General features: G+C 46.8%; 1 protein-coding gene across 2 annotated transcripts in view; it reads right to left on the bottom strand.

Annotated features, from left to right (window-relative positions):
- C1QTNF7 (C1q and TNF related 7) overlaps positions 1–17716 on the bottom strand; it is an 86026-nt gene extending 68310 nt beyond the window's left edge. The window contains exon 1 of one of the 2 annotated variants that reach the window (XM_081149417.1): positions 17645–17716. Coding sequence is in view for 1 of the 2 variants with exons in the window: in XM_081149414.1 (XP_081005540.1) it covers positions 17322–17343 (22 nt within the window). In the remaining variant the exon portion in view is untranslated. Of the gene's footprint in view, positions 1–17321; positions 17586–17644 lie in introns of those variants that run through there. The other variant, XM_081149414.1, reaches the window with a different exon arrangement.
- Positions 17717–18252: the final 536 nt, after the last annotated feature.

Below are 18252 nucleotides of genomic sequence, written 5' to 3'. Positions count from 1 at the left end.
TTTTTCACAACAAATTTATGATAATAACAGCACCAATAATGATAAAACCTACTTACAGAGTTGACGTGAAGAGTAAATAAGGTGACATGTATAAGGGACCTGTGAATATTAAAATATCACACAAGCTGTCATTGCTATCGAGAAGTAAAGAGACAAGTGAAATGTGAAATAGAGCAAGTTTGTCTAGTGACCGTCTGGCCAAGATGCATGGTCTAGAGGTGTGAGACTGAGAGGCTGAAAGATATGCAGATTGTAAGGTCTCTGCTGAAGGTGGGCAATGAAGGCCTTTCGTGTACTCTCAGAAGGATGAAAGTCTCCCTAATCCCAGGTTAAGGAGACTGAGCTCTGTTTATCTGGAGGGAAAAAGGGAATGGAACTTCTGGCCATTGAGACCGACATCAGCTCTTCATAGACACACCTCTCAGCTAACAATGAGGGGGAACATTTTGCCGTGTGGCTGGCATTGTACTAAACACTTCAAGTTATTAACTTATTCATCCCTCACAACAACCTTAAGCAAGTTCTATGATTTTCCCCACTTTACAGATGAGAAAACCGAGGAACAGAGAGGTTAAGCAACTTGCCCACAGTCATCCAGTTGGACTGGAATGGAGGCATCCTGGCCTCAGGGCTCTGCATTTGCGATGATGCGATTTCACCCTTCGAGGGGACAAGTAAATAAAACGGAACATCTGTCAGACAGCTGGGCTGTGGCTCTCGAGAACTCAGCTCCTGGAGAAACTCAGAAGAGCTCATGTGTTTTCTTCATGGAAGAAAGGCTGCAGCCCAGCCCAGAGATCCTTTTGGTGTTTCAGTGAATTAAAACGTAACCATCTACCCATAAATAGCAATGTCTCTCCTATCCTAACGGGGGATTTAGGGATTTGGGAAGACATCTGGAATCTATTTATGCCATTTGGGTTTTAAAATTTAATATTAAATTTTTATAATGAAAAAGACAAAGAAGTCAGAGTAGATCATATGTATTAGCGAAATCTGACTACACAGGGCTTATGTTTGCAAACCGGGCTTTAATGTCTAGTAAAATATTGCTCCCAACACCCTGGGTCATGCCTCTCAAAAGGGAATCATTTTGCGCCTCTGTATGTAAGACAATGGAAAGGACTATATATCAGGGCTCTTTTCTCCCCCAGATATTGTTGTAAATAGCATAAGTGACTAACTTGCCTGAGATTAAATATGGTACAGAGATCTTACGATGACAGTCCCAGTTTGTCACTGTGATCCTGGGGGCGACATCATGGGTTTCAGGGACAGATGGACTGGTTTTGCCATTTTGTGATCTGTGTAATTTTAGACAATCGCCCTGATCCCATTTCTAAACTGAGAGGACATCTCAAGTAGAAGTGGGGAAGCAGTGACACAAATCTGGGGAATTTCCGAAAGTTCATCATGGCCAAAGTGGAAAGTGCTTGCGAGGACTAGTAGAGAGGAAACCCAAGAGGGTAAGATTGTAAAATGTCTAGTTTCCCAAGCCAGGGTGTATGGACTCTTCCCTGAGAGCAATAGGGAACTACCAAAGGGTTGTTTTAATTTTAATTTTTTAAGCACCAAACAGAATCATTTTTCCATATTACTAATGTAATGGTTTATTGTAGGAAAAAATTGATAAAGAAGCAGGAAAACACTTGAAACAGACTCACCCTTTGAGAGCTTTTGTTAACCTCTTGAGAATGTTGTTCTTTCTTGCGGACAGATGTTTTAATAAAAAGTCTAGTCAGGTTGTGCCCACTCTTTGATAATCTTTGTTTGCATTCCGATTATGGAAATACCTATGGGAGTCAATGTAGACTCGTGTATTGTCATTTTAATGGCCACCTAGTATTTAGTGGCTGTATGGATGTGCTGTCATTTCTTTAATAGGGCTTCATTCTTGGATGTTTTGATTGCTTCCACATGTTGGAATTATAAAGAATCCAGCGATGAACATTCTCCTAACTAAATCTTAGCGTGATTATTTCCTTAGAATATGTTGATATGTGGAGGGATGTCCTTACTTTCAGGAATTTCAGGTACATTGCCAAATTAACCCCCAGTGAAGTTGTGTAAATTAACTGTCCTACCAGCTGATTTTGAAGCTACTTATTTTATTCCAGAGCCTAAGCAGAAGGTGGCAGTTAATTTCTGATAGATTAGAACATTGTTCCAAGAAAGCGACAGAGACAGTGGAATTATGAGGAATGGGGATGTCACTTATGGGCAATTGCCATCTTGGAGGAGGGGATGGGTAGGACCTCAAATATTTGAGAGACCACCACGTGGAAGAAGGGCTGACCTTGTTCTGTATCATCCCCAAGGATACAGCTCGGATCAATGAGTGCACGTTCCAGAAACAGAGTCTGCCTTCCTATCAACTTAATGCTAAAATATGAAAGTTACCAATCTCGGAAAGTTGTCTCTGTTTGGGATCTGTGTCCTTTTGAGGGGAAAAAACCCAGCTCTCGAATAAAACATTTTATTTTCTTTGACAACCATGGTGTCCCCTGGGCTAGTTAATACTTGTGGTTTTTAGATATAAATGAAGATGGTATGCATTGACTGGAGCCCTTACAGACCGTGTTTAAGTGCCAATGTTGGGTCTGATACATAAGTGTGTGAATGACTTTTGGATGCAGTCAGTGCTTGTCATTTGCAGATTCTGTATTTGCAAATTCAACCACTTTGTGAAACTTATTTGCAGCCCCCAAATCAATATTCATGGTGCCTTCTGCTCATTGGAAGATGTGCACAGGACTGTAAAAAATCTGGGTAGTCGCCGTGCACAATCCCAGTTGAGGTTAAACAAGGCAACGCTTTGCCTTCTTCCAGCTCTCATAGTATAAACAAGTATCCTTTTTACAGTCTGCTTAGTGCCACGTGTTTTGCATTGGTTGGGTTTTGTTGGCAATTTTGCTGTTAAAATAGCCCCAACCAAAGAAGTGGTGTCTAGAGTTCCTAAGTGGGTGTGGCCGTGTGCTGTGCCTCATGGAGAAAATACACGTGTTAGATAAGCTTTGTTCAGGTACCGACCAGTTCTAGTGCTGCTGGCTATGAGTTCAGTGCTAATGAGTCAACAATATGCATGAAATAAAAGTGTCTTTAAATAGAAACACATGTAAAACAAGGTTATATAGTGATCGATTGTTGAAAATGTTGTCACCAGAGGCTTGCAGGACCCCAGTCCTGTGCTTTCCTTACAAGCAATGGTTCAGTGTTGCTTATTCAGTCTTGAGAATGACTTTAAAGAAAACGTAGCTACCGCGAATAGCAAGAATTGACTAAATGTGCCTTTAAACTCCTTACTGTGAGTGCGATCCTGTCATCGATATAATTTCACCTGATCCTCGAGGTTTTATTACTGTTCTGCAGCTGAATGAATTTACTCACGTGAACTGAGATTCAGTTGAGTTCTCCAGCCCCTTTTCTACGTGGCCTTCTGGAATTTCTACAACCTGTAAACTGTTACCCCCACCAAAAGGCCTGGTTAGGACATTCCTCAGGCACTGACCTCTGAAGATTGCTCTGATGAAAGCAAGAATCCGGGGGTGCAGGTGGGGGTACTGAGCAGGGGCAGGGGGAGGTGGCGCTATTTCTATGGAAAATCCTTTAAGTACTAGCAAAGTCCAAGTGAGCCCTTCACATTCTGACGTTTCTGCTTGGGAGCTACTGTTGAATTTTGAGTCCCACAGGATGGGAACAATTCCTTAAGAGGCAATCACACTCATTCCCACAGTGGCACCCTCTCCATCTCCTGCTTCCTAAGGCCAGTATGCTTGTAGGGGGCGCTCCTTCTTTGGATGGGTGTCACTCTCTGCTGAAAGAGTTCTTGGAATTCACTCACTGTCAGGACATTTCACACCAAAGGCCACAGGACTTACGCCATTCAAAGTGAGTCCATTAGGTAGAGTACAAGCAGCCGAAAGACGCCCCTTCATCCCAACAGGACCCGGCAGAGCCCAAGTGGCACACAGGACGTGGCCCAGCCATGGCCTTCCGGACGTCCTGGAGTTCCCCCGAGGAAAGCCCCCCAGCTGGCCTCCCCCCTCCAGTCCCTCCCCCACACTTGGTCAGCGCCATCCTCGTGAAACTGTTTCCACCTGGCTCCACTCCAAAGCCTTCGATGGCTTCCCCTTTCCCTGAGAAGAAAGCCAAACGACCTCCCCTGTATCCTGAGTTCTTCCCAGCTTGAACCGGTATCCAGCCCTCATCTAACTTTTTATCTCACTGCTTTCCTTCCAGAGCGGTCTTCTCTGGGCAAGCGGGGGATCCTTGGCCTTCACTGAGGACCCTCTGCGAGTCTTTTTCCCTGTTCTCCACTGGATGTGGGTCCTGTCATTCCTTCGAGACCCTGTCCAAGCTTCTCTCCTTTGAAGCTGGAACCTTCTGGGCCACGTTCTCCCTGGGGGAAGGGGGGATTTGGCTGAAGATTGGCACAGGCACATAACCAGAGCTCCACAAACTGCTGTGAGGAGGGGCGCCGATGCTCCCGAGACCCACCGATGTAGGGGTGCACCTTGACTGAAGTGTTAGGCTCGCAGGAAACCTCAGCTTCCAACTTCCAAGGGTGGAATGGACAGGGGTCCACAGAGTCCTGGAAGAATCTGTTTCTTCTTTTGTTATGTTCCAGGATTCATTTGTTCATGGAATCAAACAGGTTTGGACAGAAAATAGTTTTAGCCACACTCGCCGACCCGTGTCGCACCCCGACTTTGCCCTGTTGTCTCACTCGGTGCCCTCAGCCTCTCTTCCTTTCCGCTGAGTGGAGATGATACCCCTCAAGGGGTGATGAAAGGACTGAGTGAGATCGTGTGTGTCCAGCCCCTAGTTAGGATGGATGGCACATGGCAGACACAGTGGGCATCCAGCAAACACACCACTGTTCCTTTCTTCTGGTGACTTCTGTGACCAATTAGAGCCACATAGGCAGGGGTCTTGTCTGAGTCACTGCAAACTCCCTGGACCGTTTGGGTCTGAGATATAAATTCTCTTTAAGGTGTTCCTGTCCTATCAGTGCATCACATGGCTTCTTTCAAATGTCTGTGTGACTAAATTTTGAAGAAAACCTGAGAGTAAGAGCTGAAAGAAAAGTTCTCAGCTGGTCCCCCTTTTTATGGGCATGTTGGCAATTTGTCCGTCCAAACTAAACAGTCTCTGGCATGGCCTTACCCAAGTTTATTCTCAAAGAATCTAAAACTTGTCCTGGAATGAACTTGCTGGCCAGCTTCTTTTAAGATACATTATTCAAATATTTTCTCAAGAGGCAACACAAAATGTCACTGGCTCTTTCACGCAGACATTACATCAGCAGGTTCCAGGCTTTCTGACTGGCAGGGAAAGCCGTGTCTTTCTCACTCCCTTATCTGAATGCAAAGAGAAACTAGTAATAATATCTACAGATGGCAGCCCAAATGGAAACCATCTCTTTGACACAGATTATATAGCTATTTGTCACTCATTTTAATGTTTTTATTAGATTTCACTCTCCTTTAAGCTAATATCCAGGAATCAAAGTAGCCCTCTGGACCATGTGTGCTAGGAGGAAAGCATGCTTGCAAATGGGTCTGAATCCGTTTTCAGGGGTCATCAAGGGACGTGGGGAATCAGTCTAAGGAAGAGAAGACCGCCAAGGGAGCTGACACTGGTCGGATGACTGGTCAGGCAGGAGTCAGCAAGGCCCCGTGCCCGGGGAAGGAGGGAGGAGTGGGCCCATGGCGGAGAGGAGCAGTGCTGAGAGTGGCCGGTCCCGTCCAAACCCCACTGCGCCTGGGCGTGCAGCTCAGGACGCTGCGTTTTCGGATTAGTGTCAGCTGTGGACAATCCCGATTCTGGCTGCCCCTCCACCACCTTCCTGGCCATCGGTGTCCATGATGACAAAGGCCTCATGCCCACCCCTTTCAAAAATGCTCTGCACCTGGCTCAAGCCCTTGCAACCAAAGCTGGAGCAGCAGCCTTTGAAACTTTTGTACTTTTTCATTCATTTCATATTTGAGGCCCTGGTGCTGGGACGAGACCCTCCAGGGCAGTTTTTGTCGTTTGGTAGGTTTCGATGGAAGCACAGAGCTCTCCAAGGACTCGATTGTGCTTTCTCTGGACGCACGTGGCAGGGGTAAAAGACCGTGGGTTTGGGGCCATTCAGGTCCAGGTCTGAATCCTGGTTTTGCCGGGACTGACTCTGGGCAAACCACCGAACCTCTGTACAGTTCATCTCATCTGAAAAGTCTCCTTGTCCATTTTATAGGATTTTGTGAGGATTAAGAGAGGGAATCGAGTGACATATTTGACACAACAGAAAATATAATAAATGGCAGTTAAACTAAAATGATCAGTGACGTATAAAACAGAGGCAGTGTTTGGTCAAGATACTGTGATGGACCTGACAGCATCGAGACGAAATGTGCGGGACCAAGGAAACACTTTTTCACTAATTTCCAACATTGAAATTGCAAGTACACAAGGTACGGCAGACTCGCCTTTGGGTGGAGCATGCTCAGGTCTCCCACGTCCTAAAACTCGATTACTGGGCTTTCGCTAAGCCCTCAGGCTGCCTCCTCACTGTCCCCCGCAGGCTCCAGGTTTGTGAAGCGTCAGCCATGCCCGCTGTGGCCGTGTCCTAACCATCCAGCCCTTCCTTCCACAGCCTAATTTCTGTTTCACAGGTCTCCTGAAAGTCCTTCTAGAGCAGCGATTTTCAACCGGTGTGTCTCAAGAATTGTTAAAACATGCAACACCTGACTCTTTAGTCAGGGGCACCGGCCTCTTTTCCCTGAGATTGTCAAATAAAAAAATGACAACAGCCAACACAATAGCCATCCGGTGGGAATGAATAAAGAAATTACACCTTTTTTTTTTTTTTTTTTGGTCAGATGGGCAAAAAATATAATATAGTTTTTGGTGTATTGCAGAATTTTAGTAATTAGTTTATGGGCCATGAGATGGAAAAGGTTGAAAATCGCTGCTCTAGAGTCAAGAAAGCCACGGAGGTGCTCACGCTGCGCATACGGCCTTGTCAACCCTGTGGCTTTTCACCCCGTCAGCCCCCACTTCCTCTACAACACTGATCTCAGGGGTTCGACAGAATTATTTACGCCTGGATCCCACCGCCAGAGAGTCTGATGTAATAGTCTTGGGTGCAGCCTGGGCTCTGGGATTTTTCAAAGCTCCCTCGTTGCTAAGGAGCAGCTAAGTTGAGAACCACCTCTAAACTCTCTCTCCCTGATTTATATGCTGTGGCATCGCTGCCTCTCCCGCTCGCCAAGCCTTCTGCATCTCTTTCCGGGGTCTCACTCGGACCCTGTGTCGAGTGCGGTCCTGTGCAGTAGAGAGTGCAGATGCTGGGTTAAGGCGCCTTAGAGTTGGAGCTGTTGCTGCGCTATCGTTAGGGAATTCCGCAGCTTGGTGGATGGGAGAGCTTACCGAGTGTCGGCTCAAGGTCAGCTGGCTGGCTGGGTGTGGGAGAAGGGGGAAGGCAGGCAGGGGGCAGGCGGGGGGAGGGACAGAGGGGCTCATGCTGTGTGCTCCCAACAGCTAAATAACCTTGTGTGTCTGATGCGTTCTCTTGTATTGTATTTCATTAGAAGTATCAGGAATATTAATCTTAGTGATGGTTGATTGAGCACCACATTCTAGCCTCACGTGGACGGACCACATGCATGCACAGCTTTAATGAGATGGGAACTCTTAGCCTTGTTTTACAAGAAATGGAGATGGGGAGAGCTAGTTGTCCAAGGACACAAGCCTGGAAAATGACAGAGCTGCGGTTTTAACTCAGGTCATATCCTCTCTGGATTAGAATCTTAAGTAATTGATGCCAAATGTTGGGGAATTGCTCAAGAAGCCCTACTTGAGGGAGATATTCAAATACTCGAAATCAATCTTGCCTCTACCGTCAGTGTTCCCCTCTCTGGGCAGGACCCTGCGATCTTTCTTCCTGTGCTTTGGTTTTAATGCTTCTCAACTTCTGGTTGCCTGGGCCACCCTTAGGTCAGCTTGACAATGGCCCTATTGGCATGGGTGTCCAGAGTGAGATGACAGCGAGGGTCTTAGGCACTGTCCAGTTATCAAGTGCGTTCTGGGAAAATGGCCAGGTCGGTAACAAAACTAAATTTGTGATGGTGGTTAGATTTCTCCGTTCAGGAGAAAGTGTTGGAAATAAAGCACTAAGTTTTCACTGGGAAGGAGTGTCCAGGGATGGAGATGTGGGTTTCTCTGCAGGCCTCAGAGGGAAGGCGATGGTGACGGGAAGAGGGAAGAGCGCAGTGTGAGGAAAGCGGAGGAAAATGGGCAACTCTAGGGGAACATAGAACAGGATTTAAAAAACCCTTTCCTTTCTCCCTCCCGCCTTTCTTTCCCTTATCTGATACCTTTCTCCCAGAACCACCCGGCTGTCACTTGAGCCTGCATTCAGCAAGCTTTCTGATTAATCAAAAATTTCAGATGTCCTCGAACAACACCATAGCCACAGCAACTGAAAATTGCCTTAATGATAAGATCTGCATTCTTCACTACACAAAATGACACTCTAAATAGGATCTGGGTGAGATTTTCATGCAGCACTGGATAGCCAGGGGGAGATCAGCACGGTGCTGAAGAGCACACTGTCAGACCGGGGGAACCAGTTGTTCAGGGCAGGACCTGGTCAGGGCGACAGCGAAGGAATCCAGTTCCTGCCCTCTGGCCCTTCACCCTGAGCTCAGCAGAGAGCCCCCGGGTCACTGTAGGTCTGAAGAGGCTCCGGGGTCTGGCTGCTGGAGGTGAAATTTCATGCTCAATCGCAGCCACCCGGCGGGGCCTTGTGCTTCACATATTTTGTTCTTCCTCGGTCTCATGGCTTTGATAGTTTTCCTTCCACTTCCACCGCTTCATCTTGAGCATTTCTCTGACCTTGCCTGGAACTGCGTGCGGAGGGGCCCCCAGCATTCTCGGGGCTCCTGCTGTGGGGCGGGCACTGCGCTCCAGCTCTCGGGGCGTGTGCACCGCAGGGTAGAGGGTGTCAGGACAGAGAGGGAGTTTCAACTTGAGGGGTCTCAGTGGAGAAGGAAGGGAGAGGGAAAGGCTTCGGAGGAGACGATGGTTTGGAAGGAAGGAGTCGGGAAGAGAAAGCAGAGGAAGAGAGGAAGGAGGCTCTGCGAACAGAGGGGCTCATGGACAGTGAGAAAGGAGGCGTTGTGGAGAATGGTACGAAGAGTGGGGTGAAAGGAGGGAAGTGGCTGAATGAGGGGGACCTGGGAGGTGAAGACTAAGGGCGAAGTTTGGAAAAGAGAAGAAGGCAGGAGGGGCTGATTCTCCATAGAAGGGATCTGGGGTGTTATGGACACTTAACTGTGCCCCCCCCCATTCATATGGTGAAGCCCTAGCCCTCAATATGACTCTCTTTGGAGATAGGACCTTTCAGGAGGTAATTGAAGTTAAATAAAGTCATGAGGGTGGTGCCCTATCCAAAAGGACTGGTGTCCTATAAGAGAAAGAAACGCCAGATCTCTCCTGGCCCCCCTACCCCCCAGGTATAGCTAGAAGGTGGCATCTGCAAGGCAAGAAAAGGGTTTTCACTAGGAACCAATCTACCGGCACCTTGATCTTGGACTTACACCCTCAGAACAGTGAACAGATTAATTTCTGTACTTAAACCACCCAGCGTGTGGTTATTACTTTGTTATGACAGCCTGAGTGAACTAGTACAAGGGATATGAAGATTTCCAGTGACCCAAAGCGTCCAGAAGGATCGATGTTCTACCGCTCGCCCCCTCTGGGGGTTGGCGGTGGGTGTGGGCAGTCACATGCATTCTAGACACAACATTCCTCTTCTGACACAACAGGCACGAGGGCACCGGCTCTCTTGGCAAGGGGATTACATATTCATGTACATTCGTGTCACTCCTAGCTGACGGTGAGTGTTTGGGTCTCATTTGCAAAGTAGGGACAAACAGTGCAAACTTTATAGGGATGCCGGGAAGGTTAAATGAGGGTTTGCCTACACACATCCCTTCTGTGTAGGGAGGGTGCCCTGCCAGCTCTTGCTGTTAATACCGTGTAAGCATGTATGTGCATGTTTATTCAGGACAGCTTTTGGAAGGGCAAGGAAAAGGTGAGCCACAGGCTCGTTCCCTCATGCCCGGGTCCTGCTTTGTCCTATGAGAGTTATAGCTTCGGACTTAGTATACTGCCTGGAACTGTGGCAATGCGTTGCTAATGAAGTACCCTGAGAAATGGGTATGTTTCTTTTGCAGGTAAAAGCAACGTAGATTTGAGTTAGCAAATGGTGAGCGCAAAGCACCTCAAATCCAATGTCTGAGGCCCTGGAGAGTTAAAATAAACCAGGGAGCGCCACTCTGGATCTGGTCATTCCGCCTTGAGGCATCATGGAAACACTTCCAGCTAGGCTGAAATTGTTCCCCTCGATGTGTTTACATTCACACGCAAGTCCACTCACTGTGTGTTCTTTTTTCCTGTGCATACTTTTCTTTTTAATCATCTACCAGATGTCAATTTGTCCAGTGAGAAGAAATCCCCTAAAACAAAGAGGTCTATGAAAATATTAGCCAGCTGGCTGGCCAAAAATATCAGGCTCTTACCAGCAACTGGCATTAGTATTTCACCTTCTAGCTTGTGTACTTTTTCTTATCTAATATCTCATTTAATACCACCGATGGGTCTAGTGAACTAGGTAGGGATTATTCTCATGTCAGTGATGGACTCCAGAGGCTCGGAGAGATCAAGTAACTTGCTCACAATCACAGCACCAGGAAGGGTTCGTGCTGCAGCTGGCATACAAATAGATTATAATTCCAGATTCTTGATTCTTTTTGGTTAACTACGAAGAAAAGCTGCACCATAACATGGGTGAAAATAGGCTTTGCTACAACTAAGTTTAAAAAAAAAAATCTGAGCGCCTTAGTTTGTCTTTTTATGAGATGAGCTTACTAGTAATGCAAATTTAGCATTAAGAAAAACAAGGTATTTAAATCAGAGACAGCAATAGTTCCCCTGTAGTCTGGGTGTCAGGCCGTATCCAGATCAGCAGCGAGAGCAGCCCTGGAAAGCACCTGGTTCTCCTTGGGTGTCACTAACTGAACTCTACCTTCTTTCTTACTAACCCGAGGCTGGGTTCAGGTTCTTTCTCAATACAGGGCTCACGATCCATCCCAGGAAGCTGACGTGGAGTGAGCAGTAGGTGTGAAGTCACCTGGAACAAGAGGGGCGCGGCTATTCCTGGTGAACCACATGGTGTCCAGGGGCAACTCCTCCCTGTAAGTCAGGGAGACCCTGGGGAGCTTTGGGAAGACAGACGGTGACCGTCTTAGGGTATTTAAAATGTCAGAAAAAAGAGGTGGACTTCTTCTTGCTCCTTTCAAAAGCAGAACAAGGACCCATAGAGAGACATTAAAAATGGCCAGATTCTGGTATAATTGAGAATATTCTGGCTGCCAGTTGTGTTTTAATGGAAGGGGCTGCCTTAATAAGTATGAGCTGTTTTGTACTGTTGGCATTGAGGCTGAACATGAGATCTGCAGTGTAGATAAATTCTAGAAGCCGGTTTGAATAGCCTCCCATCTCAGCCTCAGGGACAAACAGGAATCTGATCAACAATTTCTGTGACATTTTAAGGGCCAGGCACATAAATTGTCTTCAAGAAATGAGAGTTTTTGTTATGTCTCCTCACTATATTGGAATCATATAAATTTGCTATTTTTTGTAGGTAGTAAAATGGCTGAAGGTCAGCAGTTTTACATAGTTCAACATAATTCATACAAAAGCAAAGGAATAGAGTTGATTCTTTAGACTTGTGTTACACAGAGAAAAGAGATGCCCAAGGAACCGTGAGGAGTTCACTGTGCATAGGTGTTGTGTTATTCTGGGCTGAATTGTGTCCCCCAAATTCATAGTAGTGGGGATAGGAGCCTGATAACTTCTAAAACTGAATTTCCTGCAGACATAGACTCTTGGACTCAGATTCAAGTTGCATGAAAGAAAAGAAATGTGGCATTTCTTGCAGACCTGTGTTTTTAGATTGGGTGACACCTGCTATAGTTGTAAGGCACTGGAGAATCTAAAGATGAATGAATTTCTCTTTAGAAACTTACCACCTATTTGGGGCTGGAGGAGTTCATGAGACACCTAGTGAATAACTCTCATTCAGAGCAGGGCAAGGTCCTGACGAGGTGTGAACTATAGTAAGACTTCTTGGTCACAAGAGACAGACGGCTGAATGTTGCAAAAGGCAGCCAGCCAGGGTGATGGATAAGACTGTCTCCTGCAAGGATGTATTAAAATACACTCTCCTGATCAGCGCATGCCAATATCACATTATGTAACTGTCATAGCTGTAAGCTCATAAAATTTTCTAGACCCTAATGTCCTTTTGGAACTATTCCCTCTTGATGTGAAGGAGAAGTCCAGAAACTGGTGACGGAATAAAGAACTGGAGAGTTAATGATCTCCATAAAAGTGCTCAGGGCTTTATCTTCATGGAGCCTGAGAGCTGAGAAGGCCCCCGGAGGTCAGCTAGCTCTTCCCTTCCCATCTCTTCCCTTCCCCACCCCCTTCTATTCACAGGGCCTAATGGGATTTAGCGAGGCTATTTGAGAGACCGCTATCATGGACAGGGCCTTGGTATAGAGGGTTTAGAAGACTGGGCCCGATGTTCATTTCCACTCCTGAACTGCCGTGTGAACAAAGGCCGCTATTATCTCTTGCTTGAACAAGTATCTCTTCCTAACTGGAGATTTCATTTCTGCTCCTCTTGTACACTCATTAATCATCTTAAATCATTGTTCTAATGAACTGCCCAGGAGTTACTTTCTTGTTTACAAACTCTTAATGATTACTCTATTAAAAAAAACCAACCTTTGTGGTTTGGCATTCAAGGCCTTCTTATGACCTGATTCCAACCAAGTATTTTTTCTTTTTTGCCCCCCAATCAAGCCTTTGAAGCTTATTTCCCTTTGCTCTCTATGCCTGCACTTGTTCTGCCAGGGAAGCTCTCCTGCTACTCCCCACACTGGTCTCTCTCATGGTTTTCCTAATATTCTTCTCGCTGCTTGGAACGCCCCTGCCACCAATCCTTGTCTATCCTTCAAGGCCAAATGGCATGTTACCTCCTCTGAAGAGCTGCCCTGAGCATCAGATGGACCCGAGTTTGAGATCACCCTGTGCCACTTACTTCTTAGAAGACTTCAGGTAGTTACTGAATTTCTAGGGCTCAGTTTTCTCATCTGTGAAGTGGGTAAGTTAACCCACCTTATAGCCTTACAAAGTACACACGGGTTAGTCATATTGTAAAGTACTTAGCACAGTTCCTTGACCATGGTGAATGTCAAAGAATGTTGCACATTACTCTGATTTTTCCAGGGACCCGAAGTCTCCTTTTCTCTGAATTCCCATTCACTTTGAGCCTCTCTTATATTCTTTCTTGTAGACCTAATTTACGTTTTACATGTTTTATTTTCCCCATGGGAATGATAACTCCTTAAAGGTGGGATCATGTTTTATTCTGGCTGGTGTCCTTTGCAGGGCCCTCTATACAGCAGGCCCCCACACTACCCGCCAAGGCTGACCTTTAGGGCGTGAGACTGCGAATGAGAATTTGCTTAGCTGTCACTTTTCCTTCTAAAAGCTGGCAATGCTCGAAAAAAGCTAATTTCCTTAGATATGAGAAGCCCAGTGGTTGGGTTTCTGTTTTGTAGAAATACGGGAAGTCAGTTCGTGAAGTGCCTGGTGGAGATGAATAAGTTTTAATTAAATCTTGAGAAACGTCATGGGCTGGGAGGCCATGTGGCCTGAGCTCAACCTCACATTTCCAGCTCGCGCTCCACATTCCAAGGTGTGTATGACTCTCCTTGGGAGAAACTGGTTTCATGTTCTAATGAGTTTGGAAAACATTAGATTCTAATGACCCACTCACGGAAAAACAGACTTAGGAACCTCAGAGGGAAGGCGAGGGTGGGATTAACCAAAGAACTTATACGCACAGACGCATAACCCATGGACACAGATAGTGTGGTGAAGGCCTGGGGCGGGGGATGGGGGTGGAGTAGAAGGGGTCAATGGGGAAGAGAAGAGGAAATCTGCAATTCTTTCAACAATAAAGATAAATTAAAAAGAGACAGAGGACACATTAAGGAACAGAAACATGGGAAAATCAATAATGCTCTAGCATGTGTGATGATCAGAAAGCTTTGATTACTGGTGCACCTTATGAAGTTACTAACAGATAAATTTGAGATAAATTTGGGCTACAGTTTTCTCAAAGTATAAAGCAAAGATTACAGTAAAATCCGGCTAATGATAGTCCCAATACATTGTGAATTTTAAATGAAACTATTCAAATAAAGTACCTAGAATGGTGCTTGACACAAAATAAGCGGTCAATAAAATGTTATAAATTAATATGTTTTTATTAGTAAAATGAATGCAAATTAAGTATTCAAAACAATAAATAAAATAAAAAGCTAAAATGTGTGAGAAGTTCTCTGGTGAAGAAAGCAACATTTAATAGCCAATAAGAGCTCAAATTCATTGAGTTCTTACGGGCCAGATACTTGATAGTAGATCCTTTGCATGGATTCCTAATTTAATCCTCAAAATGCCTCTATAAGAAGAGATATAATTATTACCCCCATTTAACAGGTGAAGAAGCTGACGGTGGAATGGGTCTGAGTGTGCAGGGCCGTTAAGGGCTGGAGCTGTGTTGAAGTCAGATGTTTGTGACCCGAGAACCTGAGTCCTGCTCCACTGCGGTGTGGCGCAAGCTTTCCACATTTCACTGTTGGTTACCCTCTTATTAACAACCCATAGTAATAACCCGGGAAGCTGGTGTGCCTTGGGATGCACTTTGGGAAACAGAGCCTCGCTGCCCCCAATCTTCTTGGTTCATGGGAGCAGCCACGGTCTTTCTACCTCTGTGCCTTTGCTCACTGGCCTGGACTCTCTTGCCCCTCTTGCCTCTCTCGTGATGTTTTAATCCTACTCCAAGGTCTAGTTCAGACGCATCTCTACGAGAAGCTTTCTTTGGCATCAGCAGGCTGATTTCCAAAGCCCCTCTCCCCGCTCGTCCTACACTGTTGAGCATGGTTGGTCTCAGTCAAGGGCCCCATTCAGAGCCTTGGTGAGGTTTCTGGCACCGAGCGGACACTCAGTGAAGGGTGTCTCTTTCCCAGTCCCTCTAGCCTTTGATTCCTGAGCCCGGGGCTTTCCAGGTCCTAGTTCACAGACCTGGGATGTGAGACGCTGGCTGGCAGTCTGGGCTAAGCGGTTTAAATTCGAATGCGTTCCAGGTTCAGACCGCATGGCTCCCACACTCCCCGGCAGGTCACTGGTTAACGCTCTCCTCCCTCCCACCTCCCTCCCAGCCTCTCCTAGGTGAACAGACGTGATTAGGCCACTTTGGGGCCTTTCCTCACTGTCCTTTTAGGGACAACCGTGACCTGTCCTTTCCAGGGGCCCATCCAGGTTTCATCACAAAGTCCCCCTGGTGGCTGCGCCTCGGATGAGTCAGCTGGCTTGGGTTTCGTTAGCAACTCTGATTGCCTCTCGTTTCTGTCCTCACTGGGGCCTCCGAAGGGCCCAGAGGCGGGGCCTGGCGGGTCTGGCTTCCAGAGACGCCGCCAGCCTCCGTGGGAACCCGTGATGGAAAGTCCTCGCTCGGCCCCCAGCAGCCACGTCATGCCACACGGCGCTTTCCTCGGCCGCACCCGTCCCCGGGGTGCGCTCAGGCGCCACGGAACCGCTGGCCATCCCCGCTCTCCAGCTGCCTGCGATGAGGTCATGGGGTGGGGTCCTGGAGACCCCCTCCAAAATAGGGTGGGGGCTTCCCCAACTGGCCTGGGAACGGCTGAGAGGCACGAAGATACTATTCAGTGTCCAACCCACTGCTGCCTCTCTTGACACTGCACGGCCGACGTGGGTGGAAGTAGAGAAAAAAGGAGACGAGAGGGCAGGGGAAGGAGGGCTGGAGCTGGGAGCAGGGTTCCGCGTGCCCTCCATTAGCAACTGTGGGTGGAGAAAGGAACGAACGGGTCCCCTTGACCACCTCGCAATGAGCTGATTGAATTGCCGTCTCCCTCTCTACAGTAATGCCCTTCCTCTGATCTAATCTCTTTCTTTGCACCGAGACCACAAAAGGCAGGGGAAGCCACTATAATCCACGTTATGGAATCAGAATCTAACACAGAAGGCAAACTATCCCAGACACAGAGCAGCAGCTGGTACAGCAAAGACAGGTAGAGCCCTTCTCAACCCAAGCCCAGCGCCCTGGGGGGCACCCCACATGGCATTCAGGCCTAGTCTATCGGGCGTGTCTGCTGGTGTCTCTCCATCGGTGGGTTTTGCTGACCGAGGTTGCTTAGATGCCCCAAACCACTCAAAAGCTCGGTCAAACCCACAGGGCTTTTTTTTGTTTCTGCTCGAGAGCACACATGTGTGCGTGGAGGAATGAGTGTGCGTGGGGCTCTGCTGATCGCAGCCTGCTGGAAGAATCTGCAGACCTCCGCAAATAGCTAGGGTTTTTTGCACCTGGAAATCTGCCTCGGAAAGATGGGAACACTGATAACAGACTTTTTCAGGGAAATTGAAAGAACACATCACACAGTTATGTGCCCTTCCTCCTAAAACCACAAGAAACTTCTCATATGGCGAGCGCATGGAAAAACAAGGAATCCTCTAGCCTCCCTGCTCGCTACCTGATTCAAAGCCACCCCATTTGGAGAATAACCTTGTCGGTCAACTGAGACCTGAACGAACAAACTTGGAGTTGAACTCCCCTCCCCCATCCCACCCCAAGACATAACAACTGTAACCTCCTCTCATGCGGTTACAAAGGAAAAATCAAATGATTTATTTAACTTTTAAGAACACATTCTGCAAAGCGAGTTTATGAGAAGTCATAGTAACCATATTTAAGAGAATTTTTGGAATGTTATTAAAAGCTTCCCTGGGAAGGATTTCTGAGTTAATAGAGGGATCGTAGCTCTGGAAGTTGAGTTGCATGTAAGAGAATCGGAAAATGTAGATACTCTGACCTTGCAATATGTTCGCCCGTCGCCACGCTAGCCCATGCCAAGCACACCGGGGTGGAGATTTTGAAGACCTGCACACATTTTCTAAAGGAAATGGCATTTTTTATACAATCAAAAGACACTTCACGGAGCTTTGCGCGTCAAGCAGAGTAGAAAGCAGGAGAAAGCAATCTCTGATCCATCTCTTTGATATACTTCCTACAAGTATCTCACTCCTTCACAAGCAGCCGTCTTAAGCTCCTCTAGTAAATATTTTTGATGAAGGCCGAACAGGAGGGAGAGAGAAACAATGCAGTGAAAATGGTAGCTTACCTTTTCTAGGCATTGCTGACATCACACGTTCCCCCAGAACATGAGGCTCTCTGGCTTTGGTTATCCCATGAAGTTAGAAACCCTTAAAAAATGCACAGCAGGAATACGTGCTTATGATTCAAAGCTGCTTCAAAACAATATAAAAAATAACCTGATGAGAAACGAAGCGCTCGTCTGAGCACGAGAGCGCGTTTGAAGCCCGGAGCTCATGCTGTAGGAGGTTCTGCAACTGTCTTCCTCGGTTTAAACAACCTCCTGCTCCTCCCAGGCACTTGCCAACTCCTGTAATTTAAAGCAACTGCGATCCTTCCCATAATACTCACATTTCAAAGAGCTCAATACACACTCCCGTCCGCAATGAGCAGGGGTGGGTGACGTTCCGCTGCAAACCCCGGGACCGAGGCAAGGGAGCGGCAAAGGGTTCAGGTGTCGAAACACTTCTGTTTCCTTCTTTTCTTCCAGGGATCTTCTCACCGTGTTACTTCCAGTTGCTTTTGCCTTTTCAAGCGATGCCTGGAGACCGAATGGCATCCCTTCCCTGGAAGCAAAAATCACGTAGGAAAGTTTATGTCCCAACTCAGGGAACTAGGATGCGAGTGAAGTTGTGTTTAGACGGCGCTTTGCTATCACAGTTATTTTCATGCATTTCTTCCTTATCTGTTTGAACATTTAAAGGTAGCATACATTATATTTTTTAAGAGGGGAAAGTACTTAAAATGATATCATTTGCATTGGTCTTATTTTAACCTTCATCCTGTTCGCAGATCATCACCTCCAGGAAGGTTACTTGCTTTGCAGAGTCTGTCAGCGTAGCTGAACGAGTTATCTGACATTTAGTCTAACCGATGTCACCGATTTTACTATTTCCGTCACCCTTCCCCAACTGCCATTAATCTCTCTCTCCTCTCCCTCCCTTTCTCTCTGTCTCTCT

The sequence above is a fragment of the Miniopterus schreibersii genome (assembly GCF_964146895.1).
Source record: "Miniopterus schreibersii genome assembly, chromosome: 1".
Classification (NCBI taxonomy): domain Eukaryota; kingdom Metazoa; phylum Chordata; class Mammalia; order Chiroptera; family Miniopteridae; genus Miniopterus; species Miniopterus schreibersii.
This window is presented reverse-complemented; position numbering and strand designations above follow the sequence as displayed.